The sequence below is a fragment of the Cyprinus carpio genome, chromosome A12 (genome assembly GCF_018340385.1).
Source record: "Cyprinus carpio isolate SPL01 chromosome A12, ASM1834038v1, whole genome shotgun sequence".
NCBI lineage: Eukaryota > Metazoa > Chordata > Actinopteri > Cypriniformes > Cyprinidae > Cyprinus > Cyprinus carpio.
Genome location: NC_056583.1, coordinates 18,462,945 through 18,485,735, shown reverse-complemented (window position 1 = coordinate 18,485,735; position 22,791 = coordinate 18,462,945). Strand labels below are relative to the sequence as shown.

At 37.2% G+C, this 22,791-nt stretch overlaps 4 protein-coding genes across 8 annotated transcripts; 1 reads left to right on the top strand and 3 right to left on the bottom strand.

The window, feature by feature from the left end:
* Positions 1-337: 337 nt before the first annotated feature.
* On the bottom strand, positions 338-5,403 carry prph2a (peripherin 2a (retinal degeneration, slow)). Of its 2 annotated transcripts, XM_042767959.1 has the most exons (4): positions 4,166-5,403; positions 3,080-3,326; positions 1,531-1,779; positions 345-717 (listed from the first exon to the last, which is right to left on the bottom strand). In XM_042767959.1, the coding sequence occupies exons 1-3, from the start codon at positions 4,744-4,746 to the stop codon at positions 1,570-1,572; spliced, it is 1,038 nt and encodes a 345-aa protein (XP_042623893.1). In that variant the 5' UTR covers positions 4,747-5,403; the 3' UTR covers positions 345-717; positions 1,531-1,569. The 2 variants fall into 2 exon arrangements, with proteins under 2 accessions (XP_018969355.1, XP_042623893.1); XM_019113810.2 differs by having other exon boundaries at positions 338-1,779; positions 4,166-5,402.
* Positions 5,404-6,470: 1,067 nt separating this feature from the next.
* Positions 6,471-7,889, bottom strand: LOC122147040 (tubulin-specific chaperone C-like). The gene has a single exon (XM_042767958.1). It carries the CDS (start codon positions 7,711-7,713, stop codon positions 6,655-6,657), a length of 1,059 nt encoding a protein of 352 aa, XP_042623892.1. The 5' UTR covers positions 7,714-7,889; the 3' UTR covers positions 6,471-6,654.
* Positions 7,890-8,656: 767 nt separating this feature from the next.
* bicral (BICRA like chromatin remodeling complex associated protein) lies at positions 8,657-16,424 on the top strand. 3 transcript variants are annotated; one of them, XM_042767955.1, is made up of 11 exons: positions 8,657-8,961; positions 11,413-11,458; positions 11,567-11,615; positions 11,696-11,761; positions 12,055-13,422; positions 13,538-13,598; positions 14,069-14,153; positions 14,263-14,408; positions 14,508-14,602; positions 14,717-14,819; positions 15,618-16,424. In XM_042767955.1, exons 1-11 carry the CDS (start codon positions 8,871-8,873, stop codon positions 16,076-16,078), a joined length of 2,571 nt encoding a protein of 856 aa, XP_042623889.1. In that variant the 5' UTR covers positions 8,657-8,870; the 3' UTR covers positions 16,079-16,424. The 3 variants fall into 3 exon arrangements, with proteins under 3 accessions (XP_042623889.1, XP_042623891.1, XP_042623890.1); XM_042767957.1 differs by having other exon boundaries at positions 8,657-9,224; XM_042767956.1 differs by having other exon boundaries at positions 8,657-10,794.
* Positions 16,425-18,085: 1,661 nt separating this feature from the next.
* On the bottom strand, positions 18,086-22,357 carry si:dkey-21c1.4. 2 transcript variants are annotated; one of them, XM_019113513.2, is made up of 5 exons: positions 22,053-22,357; positions 20,595-21,695; positions 19,392-19,502; positions 19,194-19,310; positions 18,086-19,102 (listed from the first exon to the last, which is right to left on the bottom strand). In XM_019113513.2, exons 2-5 carry the CDS (start codon positions 21,631-21,633, stop codon positions 19,074-19,076), a joined length of 1,296 nt encoding a protein of 431 aa, XP_018969058.2. In that variant the 5' UTR covers positions 21,634-21,695; positions 22,053-22,357; the 3' UTR covers positions 18,086-19,073. The 2 variants fall into 2 exon arrangements, with proteins under 2 accessions (XP_018969058.2, XP_018969057.2); XM_019113512.2 differs by having other exon boundaries at positions 22,049-22,354.
* Positions 22,358-22,791: the final 434 nt, after the last annotated feature.

The following is a 22,791-nucleotide window of genomic DNA, read 5'->3' as shown; positions in this document are numbered from 1 at the left end:
TCATCAGTAAAACCAGGCAGTTATGTTGCTTATCTATGAAAAGACATCCTTGTTTTTAAGATATTATGTTAATGATTACTATGAGGTATTTAATATACATCACTTTTAAATACAAACCAAAAATTGTCCATATGGTGAAACTCACCAGACCTACTATTCAGATCCCTGCCATGCGCCATGCACGACAAACACCATGTGAATGCAATAATCACATAATTCTCTGCTGATCTTAGTGGATAAGGCAAACCTCCCACAGAGCTCCCAGAATGCCCTACTCTTTGATCTCAGCAAATGACTGGACAATAGAAATCAAATGACTGGGCAATAGAAATGTTTTTACAATTAAACAAGTTTTATTTACAATAACAATTTCTACACACCAAACACGGTCCTAGAATAAAGTCAACTTTCCTTACAAGAAATTCAATTATATTTTACAAAAAGAAAATTATATTTTTGTTAATAATTCTACACTATTTACACATAATTAGAATTCTTTTTGTAACAAATTACAAAAAATTACAGGTTTGAGCATAGAGTTTCAATCTCTGGCCTGGAACGTTTCATGGAACAATTGTGCGGATGTAAAAGCACAGGAGCTCCCAGCAGTGGGAATGCAGAAGTCACAGGTCAGGGTTTAGCTGCCAGTCTTAAGCCGTCTCCTCAACTCCAGGGGCTTTTCTCGAGCATCCCCTCACCCTGGACCTGGTTATCCCTCTGTATCATAGCACATATTGGGGCCTCATTTGTTGCTAGTCTCCTAAACCTGCAAAATCAGTCTCTTCTTTTAGAGCTCATGAAATCATGTGTTATCTGATGCTGAACACAGCAGTATACTCATCATCAGATGGGTCACAAAAATATATTAAAAATTTTTTATACCCTTTCCCAAATCACAACCTCGGTACTTCAAAAATATAACTTTTATTTTTATAAAGCATTACTTTAAAATAAAACAAAACAAAACATCTAACTTGTCCACAAGACAACTGTCTAGCTTCTCATAGAATTTGAAAGGTGATTTAAAGTGTTTTCTTTTCATTTGTCATACCTCTCACATGACAAATAGTGATGTTTAATCCTAATAAATAGAAGTACTCACTGTACTGAGGCTAGTTTCCATATTTATATCTTTCACACTATTCCAAATCCCTGACTAGCCATTTTTAAATGTCATGGTTGAATGTCAACTCAAATATGAAAAAAACAAACAAAATATGACTATAAAATTGTTAAGAGTTTGTGTAGCAAAGTACAAAGTCAGAGGGGAGAGCATAGCTGGAAAATTACATTATATTTATATTTAAAGCCACTCTTTACAAGTCAATCATTTGGATATTAATGTTTTTTTTTTTTTTGGTAATTTCACCATAATATGGGTTTCTAATATACAACTTTAATTAAAGAAAAGTGTCTGACTGAAAAAGTTTGCTTTTTTTTCACCAGTTCCTCATTAATTGGCTTTGTCTACACTGTGTGCAGTGTGAGTGATATAGTTACAGTTTTAGGCTGTCTCACACAGCTCTCTACCTCAGATAGGTGTGGCAAAGTTTGATGGGTGAGGTTCGCTCAGCTCACAGTGGCAACAGCCTCTTCATTTGCCCCCTCGTCCACTTGATTGCCTTTGCCCATGGCCTTCATTTTAGCCATGATGTCAGTGAAGGTCTCTTTGACAGTTTTCTCCAGGATCCAGCCCTCGCTCTCACTCTCAGGGTCTTCTGGGTTGACCAGCGTGGACAGAGAGGTGTTTACATATTGAAGTCCAATCATTACAGCAATCTAAAGCAAAACATGAAAGATATGAGTTAGATAGTATTTTCTTATAAGGTGTATCTAAATATGAGGTGTAGATAAATAAGTAACTTTTTTCTCTTTTTTTTGTTTGCATTGTGACACATTCTCATTCCTGTAATGGGTTTTGTTGGTTTAATATCATATACGATATTTCTATTAACATCAGCTCCCATGATTCTCATTACTGTAATTTTACTCTGACAGTACAAAAAAGTTATTATATATATTATAGAATTTTATGACAGTAATAAAAACTGATTGAAATGGGTTTTTTTTTAAATCACAATAAATTAAATTCTAATATTATATTATAAATATTATCATTATGTATAAATGATGTACCCCCTACTATACACATATATAAATCTCCAGTTGGTGATGAGAAATAACCTTTTCTAAGAAAGCAAGATTTAGCTCCACCACACAGATTACAACCTTTGATCCCTGTGAATCTTCAGTATCACCACACACTCTTCTAATCTCCACCACACCTAGTTCAAGGTCTTCTTGTTGCTACCATTTGTCATAAACCTGGCAGTTTTTGTTCTAATCAATGGTTTTAAATTATTTCCATCAATACTGAAATTTATATGCAAACACTGCAAAATGTTTTATCGGCTAACCAAAAATTCATGCATCGTCCAAATTAACTATTTTAATTAAATTATTTTTTCTATTTATTATTTTTTATATAAATATTAAGTAAAATATATAAGTATTATTTACCAATATTTTTAAAAGTTAGATCAATTAAAAAAAAAGTTCCTTAAACTAACATCTGCTGATTCCTGAGTCATCTAGTTTTATTTATCCCAGAAGGTCAATCCATATTTCAGTATTACTACAAAGTAGTCAAACAGTGTATTACATTTAATAATAACCAAGCAAGTTAGATGTTTTCCATGATAATGCCATGTTAGGTGATTGTTTGATGGGACGAGGCTCCTGTCCTGTCATGGTATAATCTCATACAAAGGTTAGCCATTACACCTCTAACCAGCCTTCACTTTTACACCCTTTTGGGATAGTCTTATAAAAAGGACAGGGTTTAAATCACCGCTCAAATCTATAGCCAGATGTGTAGCTTATTAGGGGCAGACAACAAAACACCTTGTAATGGCAGTTTATCAGATTAAGTGTCTGAACTGAACAAAACTTACCTTAAATACTGATCACAGATCAGTTTGACCTTTATATTCCATTAAGATTAGAGGAACGTAATGTAAGTGATTGAGGTCTGATCCTGGATCAGCACATTAAGATATTCCAAAGCTAAACATCTTACTTGCAAGAGGGTGACAATCAGCACAAGTATCCCAATAGTGTTCATCATTCCACCATAGTAGGACACTAGAGCATCTCGGCAGCCCCGTTTCCAGATGTTTAGCTCTTCGGTGTGGTGCTCATAACTGTAGTGAGCCGAGTTGTTGGTTATTTGCTGTTGGATGCAGGGCCGTGGAGAGCTAGGGTTGCAGCAGCTGAAGGGAACTCCATCCATTAGGTATTTTCCATCCACATTGCTGCTGATTCGGCTAAAGACAAAAAGTTTTGCAAATATACTTTAGTTTATCACTTCGGTATTGCTCATGTTAAATTTCAGAATGCATATGACAGAAGTAGCACTCAAATGTACAATAAATTGAAAACAACATTTACAAGATTATCAAAAGCACTGTGAATGTTTCATTTGACATCAATTATAATTTCAAAATAAAATTAATTATATGTGCATTTCTCAGTCAAAATTTTGGCAACATTCTTTTTTTAGTTTGAAAACTCTGAATGCTCACTAAAAATAAGCAACTTTCAAAAATGTATACACCATAATTTCATTGTTATTTATTACCAAGTAAATACAATTTATATAAATTAATTAATTTAAAAAAATAATTTAGCTCATTTAAGTCACTTTAGAAAACTTTTAATTGACTTTACAGGTTAGGTGTTAAACATCAAAAGCCATTAAAAACCTCTTTGATATTAATGCACAAGTGTTCGGCTAGTAACTTCAATGTCTATTCCAAGCCTATTTACCAGGTATTCAACTGATTGAAAGGGACAGTAAGCTGTGAGGGCAAGAAAATGTGATCCAAGAAGATTAGCGACAAAATTTAAACTGGCTAACATGCCTGATACCACTTACACTGCAAACTGACCCCTGTAAATCACCCAGTGCCTACCCTCACTTTAAATTTGCTAAATGATTTCGTAAAAAAAGTAATTATAAAAACTTCTTTTAAAAGTGCTAGACTTCTTTATCTAAATGTCTCAACTATATCTGAACGAAATGAATTGAAAAGAACTGAAAGGAAACAATGTTTATATTTAAGGGTGACATCATCCAACCATTCAGAAACAAAAAGACACTCACTCTTTGACTTCCTTGGAGCTGAAGTCCAGGTATCGGTTGCTCACCCACTGGATCTCGAACCAATCTTTATAGTTGTTGTTGCCACAGCAGCGGAACTCCATCTGCATGAGATCCAAAGTTCTCTTCATGTAGCAGCGTCCGGGTGTATCGGTGTCCTTGTAGTACTTCATTCCATTTTTCAGGCCCTCAGCAAGTGTGAACTCTAGAGGAATGCGCATGGCAAAACACATCACCGCTGTGACAATGAGGAGGAAGTTGAAGAACAAACAACAAATGAGAAAGGGATTTAAAATGGACTTCCATTTCACAAACTTGGTGGAGTCGAGCGAGTCGTAGCAGATTTTGCCCCCACAGGCATTGAGACAACATGCCAAAAGACCCACACCAATAAGAATGTTGGGTACAAAATGACTCTCATTGTTGTCCATAAGTTCACTTCTCTTGCGCAGTTCAATTTTAAAGAAAAGGCCCATGCTGAAGACCAGCACGCCAGCCATAATGGAAAACCAGTACATGAGCCATAGCATCTGGGCCAGCTTCACCCGCTTCTTCAGGTCAAACTTTACCTTCATAAGAGCCATGTTGAACAACTAGTTAAAGTCCTAAATAAAAGAGTATTTTCAGAGTTTGGTGATCTCCAAAGAGAGCTGTGCAATGTAGCTTACAGAAGTTGAATGTTGAAAGTGCATTCAAGGCACAATGTGTAATCCATTCCAGTAAAGTGAAAAATTGTTAGCTACTTTCATGATGATCTTCGCACCCATAATAGTCCAACTCAGGTTCTTCTAAAGGTAAACGCCAATGTAATACATTATCTTCACAATCCTAAAAATGGATTTTCATCTCAATAATTAAAACAGCAGTGTCCTCAGGTACTGACGCAAATAGTGGTGTCCCTCTATCTGTAAAGGGAGGACAAAAGCCAAGGATCCAAATGATTAAACACAAAGTTACTGTACGTCATCCTAAACCCAGCTAATCACCCTCATCCCATTTACAGAAATCCTTGGCCACTAGATGAGCCTATCTGTAAGCTGCTGCCGTGGCGTGTGATTGGCTTGATTAGTCACATGGTATGACTGGCATGACAACAGAGACACCAAAAACCAGGAGGCAAAGACATAAGACCAGTACACTTCCACTTCCAGGGTCTTTGAGTTCGTAACAAACACACCACTGTTTGAGAGGATCTCTACATTTTGTTACAAAGTAAAAATATTTGTGGAACTGATTATAGTCAAGAACCCTTACACTTTACAATTTGTTACCATTAGATAATGCGTTAGCTAACATGAATTAAGTATGGGGAATATAATTGAACAACGTTTATTAATCTTTGTTAATGTAAGTTATGAAACACAGTTATTCATGTTAGTTCAAAGTGCAAGAACTAACATTAAAAGATTTGACTTGACTTGAATTGTTTTGACAACTTTTTTAGAGGTTGCAATTAATATTAACTAAGATTAAAAAATTCTAAGAAGTCTACAAGTATTGTTAGCAATGCAAGCATGTTAACTAATTTAGTCAAATGAGACCTTATTGTTTAATTTTACCCACAAAAAAAAAAAAAAAAATAATAGTCAAGACAATTACTAGCTTACAGAACTTCATATTCAGATAATGATTGTACTTGTATCAAAGACTACAAAGGTTGCATTATGCACTATAATAATGTACCTGAATATAACAGGCCACTTCTTGCAATTAGTATTAACTGTTATCATTTTAAAATATTAAATGAAAACCCCATTTCTGTGTACATGTACAGTATATTCTTTTGCACATAATACACAAAAAGAAGCACCAGCAATAAGATGTGTATCTGTATAGCATTTTTCCACAAAGACTTTGTGTTGAGACAGAAAACAACTCACAAATTTCTTCAGGTTAACATATGAATAAATGTCTAAACAATAGTAACATAATTAAAAGGATATTTTACTCAAAAAAGAAAATTCTGTTATCATTTACTTTACCCTCAATGTCATTCCAAATCTGAATTATTTTTTTCTTCTTCAAAACACAAAATATACACAAAGATATTTTGAAAAATGTTGGTAACCAAATAGTTTATAGATTATATTATATTGAATTCCATTGCATGGATAAAAAACAATGAGACAATTCTACAAATATCTTCTTTAATGTTCCACAGAAGAAAGTCTGCAGTAAACGAAAGTAAGTAAACGATTAAATCTGTATTTTTTATTTTAGGGGAACTATCCTTTTATAAATAATTTTACTCTGATTATAGTTCTTAAATGCATAGACTTGGCAAGTGAATCAAAAACAAACACAAATGTGATAAAATCAGACTTTATTATTTTCTTATACAGCATTCAATTAATTGTATTCATTATGTTAATTTTAATTTAATTAACTATCAATTCATTTGTAAGCGAGGAATTCTAGAACATTTAACGTTTACGGCATCTCAATTTTAGCGTCATGGTGACTCAGCACACAATAATGTTATCAGATCAGAATTATAAGGATGCCTGTCCCACATCATCCCAACTACATATCCTCTCCGTCTCAGGGATGACAGTCCAGTTGGGTGAAGGTGTGCCAGCAGCAAGCCAATTAAAATCATCCACTTCGCTCCAATTATTTCTGTTTGGATCAAGTCCAGCCACTTTGTAATGATCATCAATCCCTGGATAAGTCCACGTGAATGGAGCAAACCGGACCCCATGACAGTCCTCTATAATTGCCCGGCTGGTCACATGCAGATATATCTGCGTGGCAGTGGTGTTATGGGTGCGCAGCTGCTGACAGGGGAATACTAAAGTGCTGTCAGTGCACTGGTCTACAAAAACAGAGCTGGACACTGGCCCGGAGAGGATCTCGCAGCCGCGGACGTTCTTGATGTGCACAGTGCTCGGACACCCATAGAGCCTGACTTTACAGTTTGTCAGATGAGATAACAGAACATCTCGCTGCTGGATCTCCTCAGCTTGCTTGATTAAGACTTGACTGTCAGCATGAGAGAATCCACACTGATTTACAGAGACAGCAGCATCCACCACTACAGTACCAGCCGCATCCGATTCAGACTTATCTGTTGTTTGTTGAACCGGTGCAGGCTGCTTACTTGCTCCGGTGTTCCTGGATCTAAAGGCGAATTTCTTTTTAGGCAACAGCTCATCTCTTTTCTCAGCAAGAGCGCTCTGGAGCTTCTGCAGGGATGCTTGCGCCTGTCTTTTTTCATACTGCGTTAGAAACATCATGCTGTCATTGAGGAACTTCTGGAGCTGTTGAATTTTCAAGGTGATCTCTTCCAGTGTGTTTGCGGCTTTGTCGCGGTCATTGTGGTCACATGCGGAGAGCATCTCCTCGACTGCTGTCTTCTCATCATTAAAGGTGGACGTGAAGAAATCGCTCTTTTCTTCCGTTACGGTCTGACTCTCCTTGACGTTCCTCCGGCGCTCTGCCTCCTCCAGCCTCGCTTGATCCCTTCGTAATACGCGTTCAGGAACTTTGATAGCTGTATTTGATTCTCCGTCATCATTCCCCACATTAACGTCCACTCCCAGTGCCGCCATGTTGCTTCTCAAACCAGGAGCGGTGAACGCACGTTGATCATGTGACGACACGTCTAAGTGTGCTTGTCTACGATTGGACTAAGAATCAGCACCGTTAGTAACGCGGCGTTCTATTGGAGCATTAAATGTTCACGTTCATAATAAACCGATGACCGTTTCCCATACATAATTTAGATAGAGGAAAATTATTTATTACATTGTTTAGACTTTGTTCAGACATTGATGCTAAAATTTCTTCTGTCATATTTATATTTAATTAATAAATTATTTCTCATTGATGTGAGATTTATTGTTTACAACCACTGATCTATATGTTATATATATATATCTATATGTTCTATGTTATAAATCAGTGTTTACAACATGTTTAAAAAAACAACAACTGTTGATTTATTTATTTTAGAATTGCAACACGACCTCATTACTGTAGAGAAACCAAAATTGTTAGTTTTTACAATTTGTTATTATTTGTACAATTTGCCAACTGTATTATTATTATTAATAATATTAGTATATCCCTTGCAGTTTATTGATTTGCTTTTGAATTTTGTGCATGGTCAATGTGTGCACTGTAAATAAAAATCAAACCAGCATGGTTATTATTAGTTGTGAATTTCTATTTAATTTACTTTGACATTTATTTACATGTTATCAGTGTTTTCTAGTTTAGTCAGTCATGTTAGTTTTAGTGCTTAAAATCAGTATTCAGTCACTAAAAAATAAATAAATAACTTATCTTAATTTTAATTCGTTTTGAAGTGATGAAAATGCTTTTCAACAAATTTTAGTCGATTTTTATTTAGTTTTCGTTACTGATAACATTGAAAGGCTCGCTGGGGCAACAATCTCCTATCTTTGACACAATCATATTCAGAAGGATGACGTATTGTTTATTATTTTAGCTCGGGTTCACACTTGTGGGTGATGTGTGATCTCAGGACACAAAGGTGTGGTCGTTAAGGATTCTCCGCCCCCTGTCGCGTGTTACAAACAATTTTTATTCACTTATTCATGTCAGACATTTTAAGTAATTAATCAAAACAAAGGCTTTAACTTATATTTTGCAGAAGAAACGTTTTCAATTGCAAACAGCGAGTTTAGAAAACCCCCTTTCTTTCAAGTAACGAGCCCTATGGAGTGTAGTGCACTATGTAGTGATGCTGCCTTCTGCTGGAGCCGCACTGCTCCACCGGCCCGTGCAGAGATGGCGAGGAAACCCCGCGGACACGGCACTGCTTTTTCATGACGGTGAGTTTCCCCTTTGAGTGTATTATAATTTTGTGATAAAAATTTCAAGGAAAAAACACACACTTCCTCCCCTTCCTTCGGGGAGGGAAGAGCAAGCGTGGAGAGAGAAAAATCTATCTGAGACTGAGCAGCAAGGACAGTGAGGGAAAATATATATGAGTGGGAGAGGGAGAAAGAAGAAGAAGGAGGAGGAGGAGGAGGAGGGGGAGCAAATTAAAAGTTGCCAAATGGAGATATTGGGTTTCAAGAGGAGTGAGACAGGAGTAAGGGTTTGCCTCTTATTCGAGTCGTCTTTGTGTGATGCAAATTCAAATAAATATTTATGCTTCGCCAACGATCTGTTCTCCGCTCGGTTTTTGCTCGACGAATTCAGCCGTTTCTTAATAGGTGGTGGTGGTGGGGGGGGGGGGGACGTCCACATCGTCAATAAGGCCATCAACAACTCGGAGCACGAAGAATGCTTAGGACTCGCCTGATGATCCGCTTTGACCCCCTTCACAAAACCTCAGACATCCGTGCCAGTGTTAGAGGAGCCGTGCGATGCCGAATACGCGTTTCTTCGTGCCGCCCGTCCCGCTCGCGCTCCCCGGCTGTCACATCCGCGCAAACACGCCTCTAGAAGAGCATTTTCGAGCCGTGCGACTGAACTAGCCTCTCCAGCCTCGGTCTAGTTAAGGACAAAGTCCTTGTGTAGTTCTAGCTGTTACTTTTCAGCGAGATTAAGGCGGGTTTTGTGCGTCCTGCCCTTGCGCCATGGAGAGCCTTTTCAGTCCTCCCTGCCGCCCTTGTTTGACAAGTGAATCAGTAAATGCGTCGCTTTGCTTCAACAGGGTTTTACTGTGTATTTTGAGGGGTTGCTGGTTTCCTACGTGTCTGTTTTCCGCCCCTTTGACTTAACAGGCAAAGAGGATAGATAGGTTTTTTTTTCTGTTAGAGAGGAAGAAAAAAATTATTCATCTCCTCCCTCATTTGGCTTGCTAAGTTGACTACAGCCTTAACGAGCACAACTATACCTCTTATATTCAGCAAGTCGTTTGGTTTATAAAACCCGTAATTGCATGCATATGCACGAATTAAAAAAAAAAAAAACATTTTGAAGTTGTTTATCCAGGACATGCAAAAGGGCCGGATTAATCTGTCATACATTTTTTTTCTTCTTCATTCAGATCGCGCTACACGGATAACGCGAGCTTAGTCTTGCTTTTTCTAAAATGTTAAACGTTTTGAATGTAAATAGCATACATATAATCTTAATATCGAGAAGTTATTAATCGTATAATCACTCGAATTCATTTATAACCTTGAGACTGTTCGATGCTCGAGTTTCGTTTTCTGTTCTTATGCGTGCGCTGTTTAATTATGAAATAAAGCGCGACATTCGCAATTGTGGGCTTCTGCAAGTTCATTAAACTGTTTTTAACAACGCGTCGTTGTTTTGAAACAAAAGCGAAAAAATTTGTGCATCGAATGCTGTTCAAACATGGGGAAAAACACACAACGGATTTAATTCCCTCACGAGCCTTGACCATAAAATGTGTTATAAAACATTAACAGAAGCTTGTTAAGTGTGAGTGAACAATCAGACTGGCCCAAACATGTGTCGCCCATCCCCCACGTCGCTTCCTTTGTCACATTTCCACACATGCATTTTCAAGTTGGTCACTTTCCTATGGCTACTTTACAAAAATAAGATCTGAAACTACAGTCGAGTACCGTTTTACCACTGCACAAGTACTCTGCGTCACAATGTGTTTTGTCTGTGGGCTGTGGCGCGAGCAGTGGCGCAGTTTCAGTCACGAGCCGCCATTTTAATGTGTCTGGCTGCAGCAAAGGGTACAGCCATTCTTTCTGTCTGTCACACAGTGGTCTTGTGTATTTTTACAAACATAGACATCATTATTCGTGTTTAAATAAAACTGCAATGTATATTAGACAGTTCAAACATTACTGTTCATGTGTATGGTGCAATTTCAAACAGTTTATTACTGTGTAATACACACCAATATATGTTATTTTTAGTTTTATATATATTTTAATCTGAAAATAGAATGTTGTCAGAGGGTGCCACTTCATAAACACTAGGTCAACTTTTTTAGTTATTAATTAAATTGAGTTTGTCACACGTTTGGGTATTTACATTGCTAACATGGAGTTATTTCAACAGCTATTGTCCATAGTTTGGCCTGTTAATATATCTAATTTATCATTGTACCTGAATGCTTGAAATTACAGACTATACCTGAGAATGCTGATTGACAAACTGGGGTCCCTGACAAATTACAGGGATTTGATTTTGTTACATTTATTGTATCATTCAGTTTTTTTCAGGAACAAATTCGTAAACAATTTATATTTCAGCATAGTCAAAGTCAGGGGCGAGTTGCAATGTAAGAAACCTGTACTTTGTTCAGTCATTGAAAAATCTCTAAATCTGTAATTACTGTGTTACAGGTGTAATGGATGATGAAGACGACCGCCGTCTTCTGGATTTTATAGGGTAAGCAGCTTTTGATAATTTGATGATTATAGTTTAAAGAGCTACCAACACAGCTTTTACCCATCAAATGTAATATATGTGTTTTCATGAACTGTTTTATTTCAACAGAGATGTGCAAGCATTAAATGAGTATCTTCATGGTTCAAATAGTAAAACTGTAAGTATGCTTAGAATACATGATATATGTGTTTTATATTGAAACGTTATTGAAAACTTTCAAATTTGACATTCAAACAGATTGGAGAAGATGATGTGACTAATGCAGCGTTTGGGTCAGCCAGTTCGTTCTTCACCAGTGACACAGTGAGTATAGTCAAAGTCCAAATCAAGGAATGTCAGTTCACATGGTGGCCTTATTTGAAGTGACTCTGGGCAACTATTTTGGGCATAAAGACCAGCTCCTATCTACTTGAGTGGGAACTTCTTTTAAAACTCACATTTGAATAACATATATTAAATGTTAAACGAAAATCTGATACGAACTGCTCTGTAGATGCTGTTTTTTATGCTCAAATATTTATAGTTTTGCAAGCAACTGGCGTATCTAGAATGGGATTTAGAAAGAACATCTAAACAACAGCTGGTTTTCTACTCAGGGTGGCTCCAGCGAAGGACTCAAAGATGACCACAATCATTTGGGAGAGTTTGGGGAGGCTGATGGAAGCAGTCTTTCTTTCATCGAGGATGACCTCGACAGTGAGACCTCAGCAGATGGGGTCGATCTTGGGGGTGAGGACCAACCCTTTGACATCCTTCAGAAGTCATTGCTGGAAGCAGATATTACAGAGCAGACGCTGGCTCAAGAAGCCCTTTTGGACTCCCAGCCATCTCTCATTCCCACAGCTACCGCCTTCCCTCAGCAGCTGGTCTCTGGAGGGTTTGGAGGTGTTGCAGGTCCTGGTGTGGTGGCACCATTGGCACAACCTCAGGCTTTTATACAGCAGGTTCCCCAACTACCCATACCAAATGGCCCTGCTGGACACATCCAGGTAGTGGGATCCTTCAATGGCAGTGCCTCCTCCATGATGACTATCAACAGTTTGGAACAGTCTCAGATCCTGTTGAGGCCAAGCGGAAATGTAGTGACCAACAACAGCGGGCAAGGTACCATGTTCGCCCCTACGGCAGCTGGTCAGGTGTCAATGTCCTTCAATAAAGGGACGATACCTCTTCAGAATTTTATCATCCAGAGAGGCCCTATGCAACAGACATTGGTTAGACCCATTCAGCCTAAACCCTTACAGACAGGGGGACAAACTCTATACAATATCAGCAACATTGGGCTCCAACCCAGCACCACCACTACTGCGAATTTTGTCAGTAGCCCCTACACAGCCAGCGGCTCTCCTCAGTCTGCTCAACAGGTGAAAGTGGTCAATCCAGCCAGCAGCATTTTAATGCATTCACCTCTGGGGCAACAAGCTCAACCACAGTCCCAATCCAATCTGCCTCAAGGGCAGTTTTTGCTACCCACTTCTATTTCCCTCACCCCTGGTACCACTGTTCACAGCTTCCAGGCTGTGAATGGGCAGGTGTTACAAACAAACACTCAAGTGGGCGACCCGTCGTCAATGTGCACTACCACCTACTCCATCCTCACCAATCAGAACACAACAGTACAGCTTATCGCTGGGCAGAACTTTTCAACTGGAGGGCAGCTGATAGTCAATCAAGGATTGGTTGCTGGAGGTCAAATAGATCAAGTTTCACCGACGCCTGTTGTGCAGGTGTCTCAAAGGCCTGGTGCAACGGCCAAAGTTTGGACTGCCAGCGCGTCACCTAGCCCAACCCCTGTACAGACATCACAGGCTTCAGGGCACCTCACCATGGTCAGTTCTGGCATCCAAGGCCCACAGGTTTGTCAACAGTTATCTGTGACCCCAGGACAGCACCTCCTAATGCCCATGGCCCAGAACGTTCCAGCTACTTCTGGTGTTCAGGAGTTTCAAGTCTCTTTAAACCAGGTGAAACATTTTTGGATCAACTGATCTACCTATAATTTTTTAATTGTGACTTTGCTTGCCTTTGTTTTTTATTGTGATTGCTTCATCACATTTGAATGTTTCTTCAATTTCATAGGACGCCACAGCAGCAACACAAAGAGGGCAAACACAATTAGTTAATCTCCTTGGTACCAAAGGTAAGACTCCTTTGAAATATTTTTGTGTTTCTGTCAGTGACCAGTTTTAATTTAATCATGCATTCATTTATTCATTCCTACATACCTATATACCCTACCGTTCAAAAGCGTGGCGTCAGTACATTTTTGTAATGTTTTTGAAGCATGAATCTCTTATACTCACCAAGGTTGCATTTATTTGATTAAAAATATAATAGTACAGTAAAAACTACTAATGTGAAATACTAGTACAATTCAGAATAATTGTTTTCTGTTTTAATACAATTTTAAATGTAATTTAACCAGCCATTACTCCAGTGTGTCACATGATCCTTCAGAAATCATTCTAATAAGCTGATTTGATGCTCAGGAAACATTTCTTATTATTATCAGTTTTAAAAACAGTTGTACCACTTAATATTTTTGTGGGAAAAAAATGTCCTCGCTTGCATCAGTAAAGTTTTTTTTTTCTTTATTTGATTAAATCTTAGTTGTGAAAACACTCACTCCTATCAGTCAGGAATTGCCTCTCACACCGAAGCGACCTGCAACTCAACAACTTACTCGAGGAGAAATGTGAGTGCCAAAGTTGTACTCTGCACCTGTTACAGTTGGTGTTTTCTGCACCACTGGTGTTAACAAAAAGTAAAAAATAATGAGTGTAACACTGGCTCTTATTTTACAGGGTTCTCCAGCAGTTAAGACGAGATCACAGTGGAGTCATGTCTTCAGAGCGGACGCCCTTCACTTCATATAATGATGTCATTGACAGATTACTGCCCTATCATGTTTTCCAAGGCTCACCACCACGAGATGAAGATTTCACCAAAGGTGCATTTTCATCATTTCCTCAACATATTTAATATTTAACCACAGATAAGTGTTGACTAAATATGACCTAAGTTCTGATTGCCGTTTTTAAATTTACAGTTGAAGAGGAGTTTGAGGCAGTTGCCGTACAAGTGTTAAGCAGAACGCAGGCCATGGTGAACAAATACAGGCGCTTACTCATGGTGGAGGCAGAGGTAGGTGTAGAACACAGCACTTTAAATAATGTACAAAAGACTTCTTAGTATTATTAGTAGGTAATTACTCTAATATTATTCCAGTTAATGCAAAACTGATCACTGCTCTTTCAGAGGTCCAGCCCTTCATCAGAAATGGTGATGATTGACAGGACTTTTAATCAAGAGGAACGGGGCAACTTGACCCAAGACAAACGAATGATATTAGTGGATCCAGGTAAGAGATGGAAGCCTGGTTGTATTTAGCCATTTTCACTGTCTGTCATTGCTATTAAAACCTAAGTTGAAACATTTCTCAGATATTATGTTTAAAACCATGTTGACGTAAAGTAAATTCACAATGTTTCCAATTAGTTTTATTTTGGTTAAATACAGTTGAGTAGCATTTGCAAATAAAACGTATTTTTGGAGTTTGGTACTCATTCAACTTTTTACTTTTTTTTTTAATATGTACATATCAGTTTTGTTATGCAAAGTAACACACGCACAATTGCCAAAGCCCTAGAGAGCATATGTGACCCTGGAGCACAAAACCAGTCTTAAGTGTCAATTTTTTCTAAATTGAGATTTATACATCATCTGAAAGCTGTATAGATAAGCTTTCCATCGATGCATGTGAAAACTATTTGAAAATCTGGAATCTGAGGGTGCAAAAAATATTAAAATATTGAGAAAATCGCCTTTAAAGTTGTCCAAATGAAGTTCTTAGCAGTGCATATTACTAATGAAAAATTAAGTTTTGATATATTTACGGTAAGAAATCTACAAAATATCTTCATGGAACGTGATCTTTACTTAATATCCTAATTATTTTTGGCATAAAAGAAAAATCTATAATTTTGACCCATAGAATGTATTTTTGGCGTTTGCTACAAATATACCCCAGTGACCTAAGACTGGTTTTGTGGTCCAGGGTCACATATATTAATAAATGCAACCAAAATGCAATGTTTTTAAAATGTTTTGCGCTTGATTGGCTGTATGTTTGTATTGTTTCGTTACATCGCTCTCTCAGATGGCTTCCTGGAAGACTTCTGCTGTGGCACTAAACTGAAGATCCAAAGTCCTGAAGTTTTGACCCCAGCCGCCCATGAGGGCAATCCCAGCGTAATGAAGACATCCCCAATGCATTCCATAAGTCACACCGGAAGAGATGAGCAGGGTATGAACAGCCACACAGAGCCTGCTTATAGGACAGAACCTCAACAACAAGGAATGGAGGAACACAGAAGAACTCCCATCAAGTGCATCCTGGATCTAAAAAAAAAGAAATGCAACAACCTAATCAGCAGCAACAGTCAACATGCACACTACCCTACATCTCCCACCCAATCACAGCATAGCTCCGCCCAAGGCTACCCTTCGAATCTGGTGCAGGGTCATGAACAGCAACATCCCTCAGATCATAGTCACGCCCCATTGGCTGACACTGACTCTGTGCTTGAGGCTGCCGTGAATAGCATCTTAGAATGTTAGACAGTGCCATATTTATGTCTGTTTGTTGTTCCATGTTAATCTCATTTCATTTCATGCCATGTGTGTGCAAGCTGAACTCCACGGCACGTGTGAACGGATGTTCATTGGCATTATTGCGGGTTAAAATGCACACAACGGCTCTGATGATGTCGAGGAACAGGAAGGGGAATCTGGTGATGGTGATACTCTAATACTGTGCCTGTTGTCCTAGAGAAGTTTACATAAGAAAGCCTTTTTGACAATGCTTCACAGGATACACTTGCAGTCACACACACACACACACACACACACACACACACACACACACACACACACACACACACACACACACACACACACACACACATCAATATATGCACACATACACACACAATCAAGTAGTAAGTAAGTGTCATGTTTGAAATGTCATGAGTAGACATTGATATTTGTAGTTTATCGGTCAATATCAGACACTTTTAGTCTAATAGTCTGTCCGCAACTTAAGGTTGTATGGTTGTCTCAACACTTATGTTGTATCATTGCAGTAGACTTTGACCAAGTGATGCACACGAACACACCTGCGCGTTTAATTGTTTTTGAGCATTGGTTGTGCTTTTTTTTGGTTTACTTTTTTGTTGTACCTTACAGGTATGTGACCTCTCCACAGAGACAAAACTCACTTGTGTGGTTTTGTGCAGGGGAAAGTTAAGTCCTCAGATTGAGGGTACAATGTTACATTATGTTTATCTTTTTTTGTTTAAATCATTTTTTTTAAATGATGCATAATATTTTTTTTTTTTTTTTTTGTAAAATCTGTGCTGCTCCCTGCCTGGAGAAAATATGTTTTGTACCTTAAGTTAGAGTCTCAAAGAACTTGAATGGGTGAATCTCATAAAAACCTGTCACATTTCGACCCAAAATGAAAGAAAATAAAAATAAGTAATATTTAGCAAAAATAAATTAAAACCATTTTCAGGATCAGTAATATGTTTGTTTTTTACATTGTGAAAAAATAATATTTTTTTCATGATAATTAAGCACATTTTACCTCTAATTTTTATTGTTGTATTTACATTTGAATTTTTATTATTGTCATCAAATTCATATTACATATTTTGAAAAAACAAAAAAACAAACTCAAATCTTTTTCTTTTTTTAATAAAGTATGGTATATGTTTTATTTAAATAAGCGTGAATTAAAGTCAATGCAACAATACTTAGTTTTTTTCTCACATTATCATTCATTGCTACTTTAATTGTAATGAAAATACATTTACTTGCATTAATGAAAATTGGTTGTAAATGTGTTTAATAGTCATGCAATAATGTCATAATACAACAAAATCTCAATGGTCCACAATAGGCTTGATTTCGCTGAGCAAATATAATTTCTTAAATCTTTCCTTTGATTTGAGATTTCTGTGAGATTCACCCACATAGATGTTGTCTGAAACTATTCATTCTCCATTGTGCGTTCATTCCCCTGCTGGTCAGGCTGTAGTCTTGGCGGTCGGTTTGCTGTTTCTGCCTCTGGTGGCAGCTATTATTTGCACATGTGGACATGACCTTGTACTTGACAGATAGCCATGGTCACAGCTCTTACAGCCCCTTTGCAGATCACTTCTCTCATATGAGTTATAAAGTGGTGAAAGCAGCAGTAGTGCCGTCACAGCATATCAGGTTTGCATTCCCTATTGAGTACCTAATGAGTTGCATTAGGAGATGGCTGTTAACTGAGATAATGTAGTTTGGTTGAAGGAGGACAGGCCCGCATTTCAGCATCCAGTTTTGAGAAATAATTTCTGAAGAGGAGACGGTTAGCATTTAGTTGTATTTTGTAGGATAGAACATATATTAACTGTGCCATTACAAGGCTTGTGAGATTCAATGATGGGAATAAGACCAAGACAATGTCAAAAACTGACCAGAGCAGAGAAACTGCATTGTGGGGACATTTTCACAAGTCTGTGTTTCAATTAGCATCCATTCCAGAGCTGAAGGGAAGGTTGCTTTATTTCCATCTATACATGTCATCCCATTGTTTGTGCACCATTAACACTAAACTCCACTGTCTTTCCCAGCAGTTCAACCAAAAATGACAAACAGACAGAAAAAAAAAAAAGCGAAACATTCTTCTCTCTGATCTGAGCTCTAGCGGTCGGTATTAGAGAGCGTTCTGAAAGACCTTCACTTCGAAGGGCTTCGTTGCCTTAGGAGAGAGCGAGTGAAAACAAGTTTAATATCATATCTATCATTTGTTTTTACTGCTTTTTGTTGTGCGAGTGTGGCCTTCAGTTATCGTAATACCCCATGGTAAAAGTTGCTTTTATCGTTTTATTTTCTGCATCACCCGAAACTTGATTTGTAATGTTTGTATTACAAAAAAGAAAAAACATGAAACACAAAATATTTATACTTTTTGTAAAGAAAAAGAATGTAAAACAAAAAGTTATTTTTATTATGTTGGGTATGTGTTCACGTCATACTGTATGTGGTCAGTTCATGATTTGTTGTTTTTGTGAGTGTTCATTACAACAGCAAAGATAAATATTAAATTCATTTTGAATACAGCTAATATTTTGTAATGTCTTTATTTTTAATGAATAATGGATATTTCTATATTTTTCATATAAGTTAGCAAATTAAAGGATGATCATGTAAAGAAATAAATGAAATATATGACAAGTCTTACAAAGAAAAACAGTGTTGAACAATATTGTGTAATTTATTAGATCTTAGTCCACTACTTGGGTACACAAAAATTGCAAATATAAGTTTTTTTTTCTTCGCAAATACAGTAAATGAAAATTTCAAATATAATATGATAAATAACTCCCAGATAATTCATAATAATTCTAACAAAAATACAGCAAACCTCATATTGCAGTGAACTACTAGTTGCTGGTGTTATAATATTGTCCTATTAATTATTAATCTTATTGTGCTCTCATGGCCATGAACACAAAGCTGCTGCTTCTCCAAAGTGTGCTACAATTATGAAGACCATCAAACGTCCTTAATGGTACTTTCTCCAGCGTTCTTTCTCTATAAAACAGACAGCAGACAAAACAAGCCATTTGATTTATGTGTGTCAATGATTATGGGATGTGTGTTGATGACATTAATTAAGACTCACTGAGATATGGGTAGTTCCATATGTAACACAGGACACAGTATCCAGTCAACAGCATGGATATCCCACCGATTCCTCCTTTACGAACATCAATATACTTCCTGTAGTACCACTGCCATCCTGATCACATACAACCAAGAAAATCAAAAACTATAGACCAAATGCTATGTTATGTTGTATTATGATCGTTAAGGAACAAACCTTGCTTTAACATGTTCACAATCTCTCTTGGTGACACAGGAGTTCGAGCGCCAAGCCAGACACTAAGTTCATTCAATCTGACATCTCCAAGTTTCTGCTGCACTACAGGCACTGCATGAACAAAAGCATATTTTGTCATTTAAACAATCTCTTTTTGTTTTGGATTGGTAAGAGAAACTTGTACATGTCATGAAAACTGGTGTGGAAGCACAATGAGGATGTGGAACTTAAATGAAATGGAAGATTTGTTCAAAAGTGACAAATAAAGGCAGGACAGTACTTGTGTTTTGTAATACTGTTCAATTTGATCTTACCAGAAAATGCTTGTTGGAAGTAGACTGTTGCTATGGCTACCAAACTCAACTTTTTTTTTTTAGAGTGTATTTAGAGTACTCTGACTCAAGGTGTGTTTCCATTTAATGTTGTTCTGCAAATTTTCGCAGGTGAAATGGTCATTTCAATGGGAATAAACGTTTCTGAGAATTTCGCACGATGGTGAAAGATTTCCCAATGCAGATTTTGCAACATGTTCATTGTGGTTTCAAGCGGATTCGGTGCATTGACCAACAGAAAACTGCTTGGTTTGAAAATGAGTTTGTGTGAGCTGTGCTTTATACATTGTGATGATGAAACGTTTGAAAGCGTTTACTATTAAATGAAATGCTCAAATGCTCAAAAAGTAAACTCTCAGAGCAGCTCTGGTGAAAAAAGTTAATGTGTTCATGTCCTCATGTAGTGATGTGCTGAAAACATCAGGGGCTTCATGTGCTTGAGTATGTGTAGTAGATGAAAGAACATACAGATTTGATGTTTCAATAGCAGTCTTTTAGTGGTTAATATTCACAGACACCAGCCCATATCGCGACTTCAATAAATGTACAGCCCTACTTTTGATTTGTTCATTAAAACTTGGCCAAATTCTGTGACATTCAATGCTATTCTATTTTTTTTTTACTGTATTCCCCATCACAGAAATCATCAGAGCCCCTAGGTATATAGTTTGGTATGCAAAAATAATACATAGCCAACCTTTTGTTTTCACTCTTTCTAGGGGAGTTCAAGCTTTAATTAGTCCCATAAGTCAAAGTTGAAAAAACTAGATACAAATATTAAAGTGCTTACTCGTTTTTCAAAGGCATTGCATATTTGCTTAAAAACCATTACATAAATAACCACCAAACAGTTACATAAATCATGCATTACCTTCACTTTGGGGAGCTTGTCCAGCATATTGATCCTTAATCCAAATGCATTCATTAGCATAGCTGCCTAAAGGTTCTGTGGAGAACTGTGTTCTTTTGCAAGAAGTCACTATCTCTGGACTCCACCATAGACTTCTGATGCCTTGCGATCTTGGATTTAGGATGTCTTCTGTGGGTTGATGAATGAAGGTTTCAGTTAAAGTGGATGAGGGTGGAATGGCAGCCTTGGTAACTGTTTCTGGTTTGTTTGATTGTTGCACAGTAGAAATCGCATTGGTCTCCAAAGAAGGATATTTAGATGGATAAGGCACAAACATATAAGACCTCTTGTAATACAAACTGTCACTGATGTGGTCCCACACAGAAGTCTTGGATAAAAAGAAAGCATGAGCTCTATGCTCTTTTGCACTTAATACTAGATCACAATCCTTGTTCTGACTGTTCAGTCTTTCAAGCTCCTCCAAGAAGGTAACTTTGAGTTTTGGTTTTTCATGTTGCACACTGCACTCAGACGGGAGGCTAGAGTTTTTCAGAATTGCTGGAACAAATCCAGGGGTATTGATTTTACTCTTGACGATGGACAAGTGCTCTGATAATGGCGCCATCTTTAGTATCTTTTTGTCTTTAGTACTTTTTCCATTACTTTGAGATGTTCCCTGTTTTGGTCTTTTGGAGATCTCACAAAAGCTTTTATCTCTTTCGTTGCTGGATAATGAGTTAGAGTTGCTTGACTTCTTTGAGACTGGCACTAACAGATGCAATCTCTCAAGTTCCTTCTGTCTTTTAGTAAGCCATTTACTTTTAGGTCTCTCCGTGTTCAGAGTCTGAGCTGATGGGACTTTGACCTCAGTAGTTGTGTGAAGACTGTCTGCTTTGTGAATATCATCTTTCCTTCTTCCTTTGGAGGTTAGTGTCTCATCAAATATGACATTATTAATTTCTGCTGTTGCTGTCTTTTTATAGATCTTCTGTCTGGAAATGGTTGCACTCAATTCTTTGGGTGCTTGAATGCTTTTCTTGGGTTGTACAACTGGTGCCATTTTACAGTGAGGGAGGTGGGTTTTCAGCCTCTTGAAGGGCTTTCCACAATATGGACATTCTTCTAAATAGGGGAAAAAATCAATTGTCAGATAGCTTATTACAGGACTGGACCAAAAGGGTTAAAATCAAGGTTGCTTGGAGAAAGTAAGCACTTGATTATTTTCCCACGTATCTCACAGAAGAAACAACTTAAAGACCTGATGAAATTGCTTTATGAGCAGTTTTCTGTGTTGTGGTGTAATTCCTTTATCTGTTAAATAGCTATAGTTTTGAAATATCTGTATAGCTGCTAGAAGTTAACTTTGTCAACTTTCAGTAGTACACTAGATGGCCTTAAATCTTAAAAACAACAAATAAGGCATGAGATACTAAAATGGAAAAATCATCTATCAGATACGTAGATTTGATACTTACCTACACTCATATTTTATAATTTCACTGCCATCTTCCTACGAAAGAGGTAAAGATCTCCTCTGTGTCTTTAAAAGACATTATTAAACTCTGAATTGGGAACGTTTCTAAACAGCCACACATAAACAAGTTATAAAAAATAAAAAAAACTCCGAGGCATTTTTATGTTACTCTTGCGGATATAACCATCGGACAATGAAGTAAAATAACGGACTCTGCGGTAACTAACGGACCGCTAGTGTACATGCTGGATTATTTTGAGTTAGGAAAGACCCCGTTAGCCGTCTTTATCAGTGCCTGTGTGTAAGTACTGCATGCATGCACCATTGGTCTCGTCATTCCCGCAAACGCAATTACACAATCTCTTTCCGTCAGGAGCGACTTCGAAATTTTATTTTATTTTATTTTTTAATGAAGCATCTTTTGAAGCATAGTTCACAGATAGTGTTTCTACATATCTTCCTAGGCAATTAAGATATTAATATAATTATTATTTTTATTATTTTTTTTTTTACGGTTTTTTTTATTTATTTTTTTTATTTGAGTTTTTGATTTATGAGTAATATAAGGTCTGTGGTTAACAATACACTTTCACATTTTCTTAGTCAAAAAACCCTAATAAATTTCCAAGGGAACCAAAGGCTATTTATTTATCGTGACAAAGCAAAAACATTTACAAGCAAAAGACAATATATATATGGGTAAAAATACATTAAATTCAACAATGAATTATAATAACTTAATAT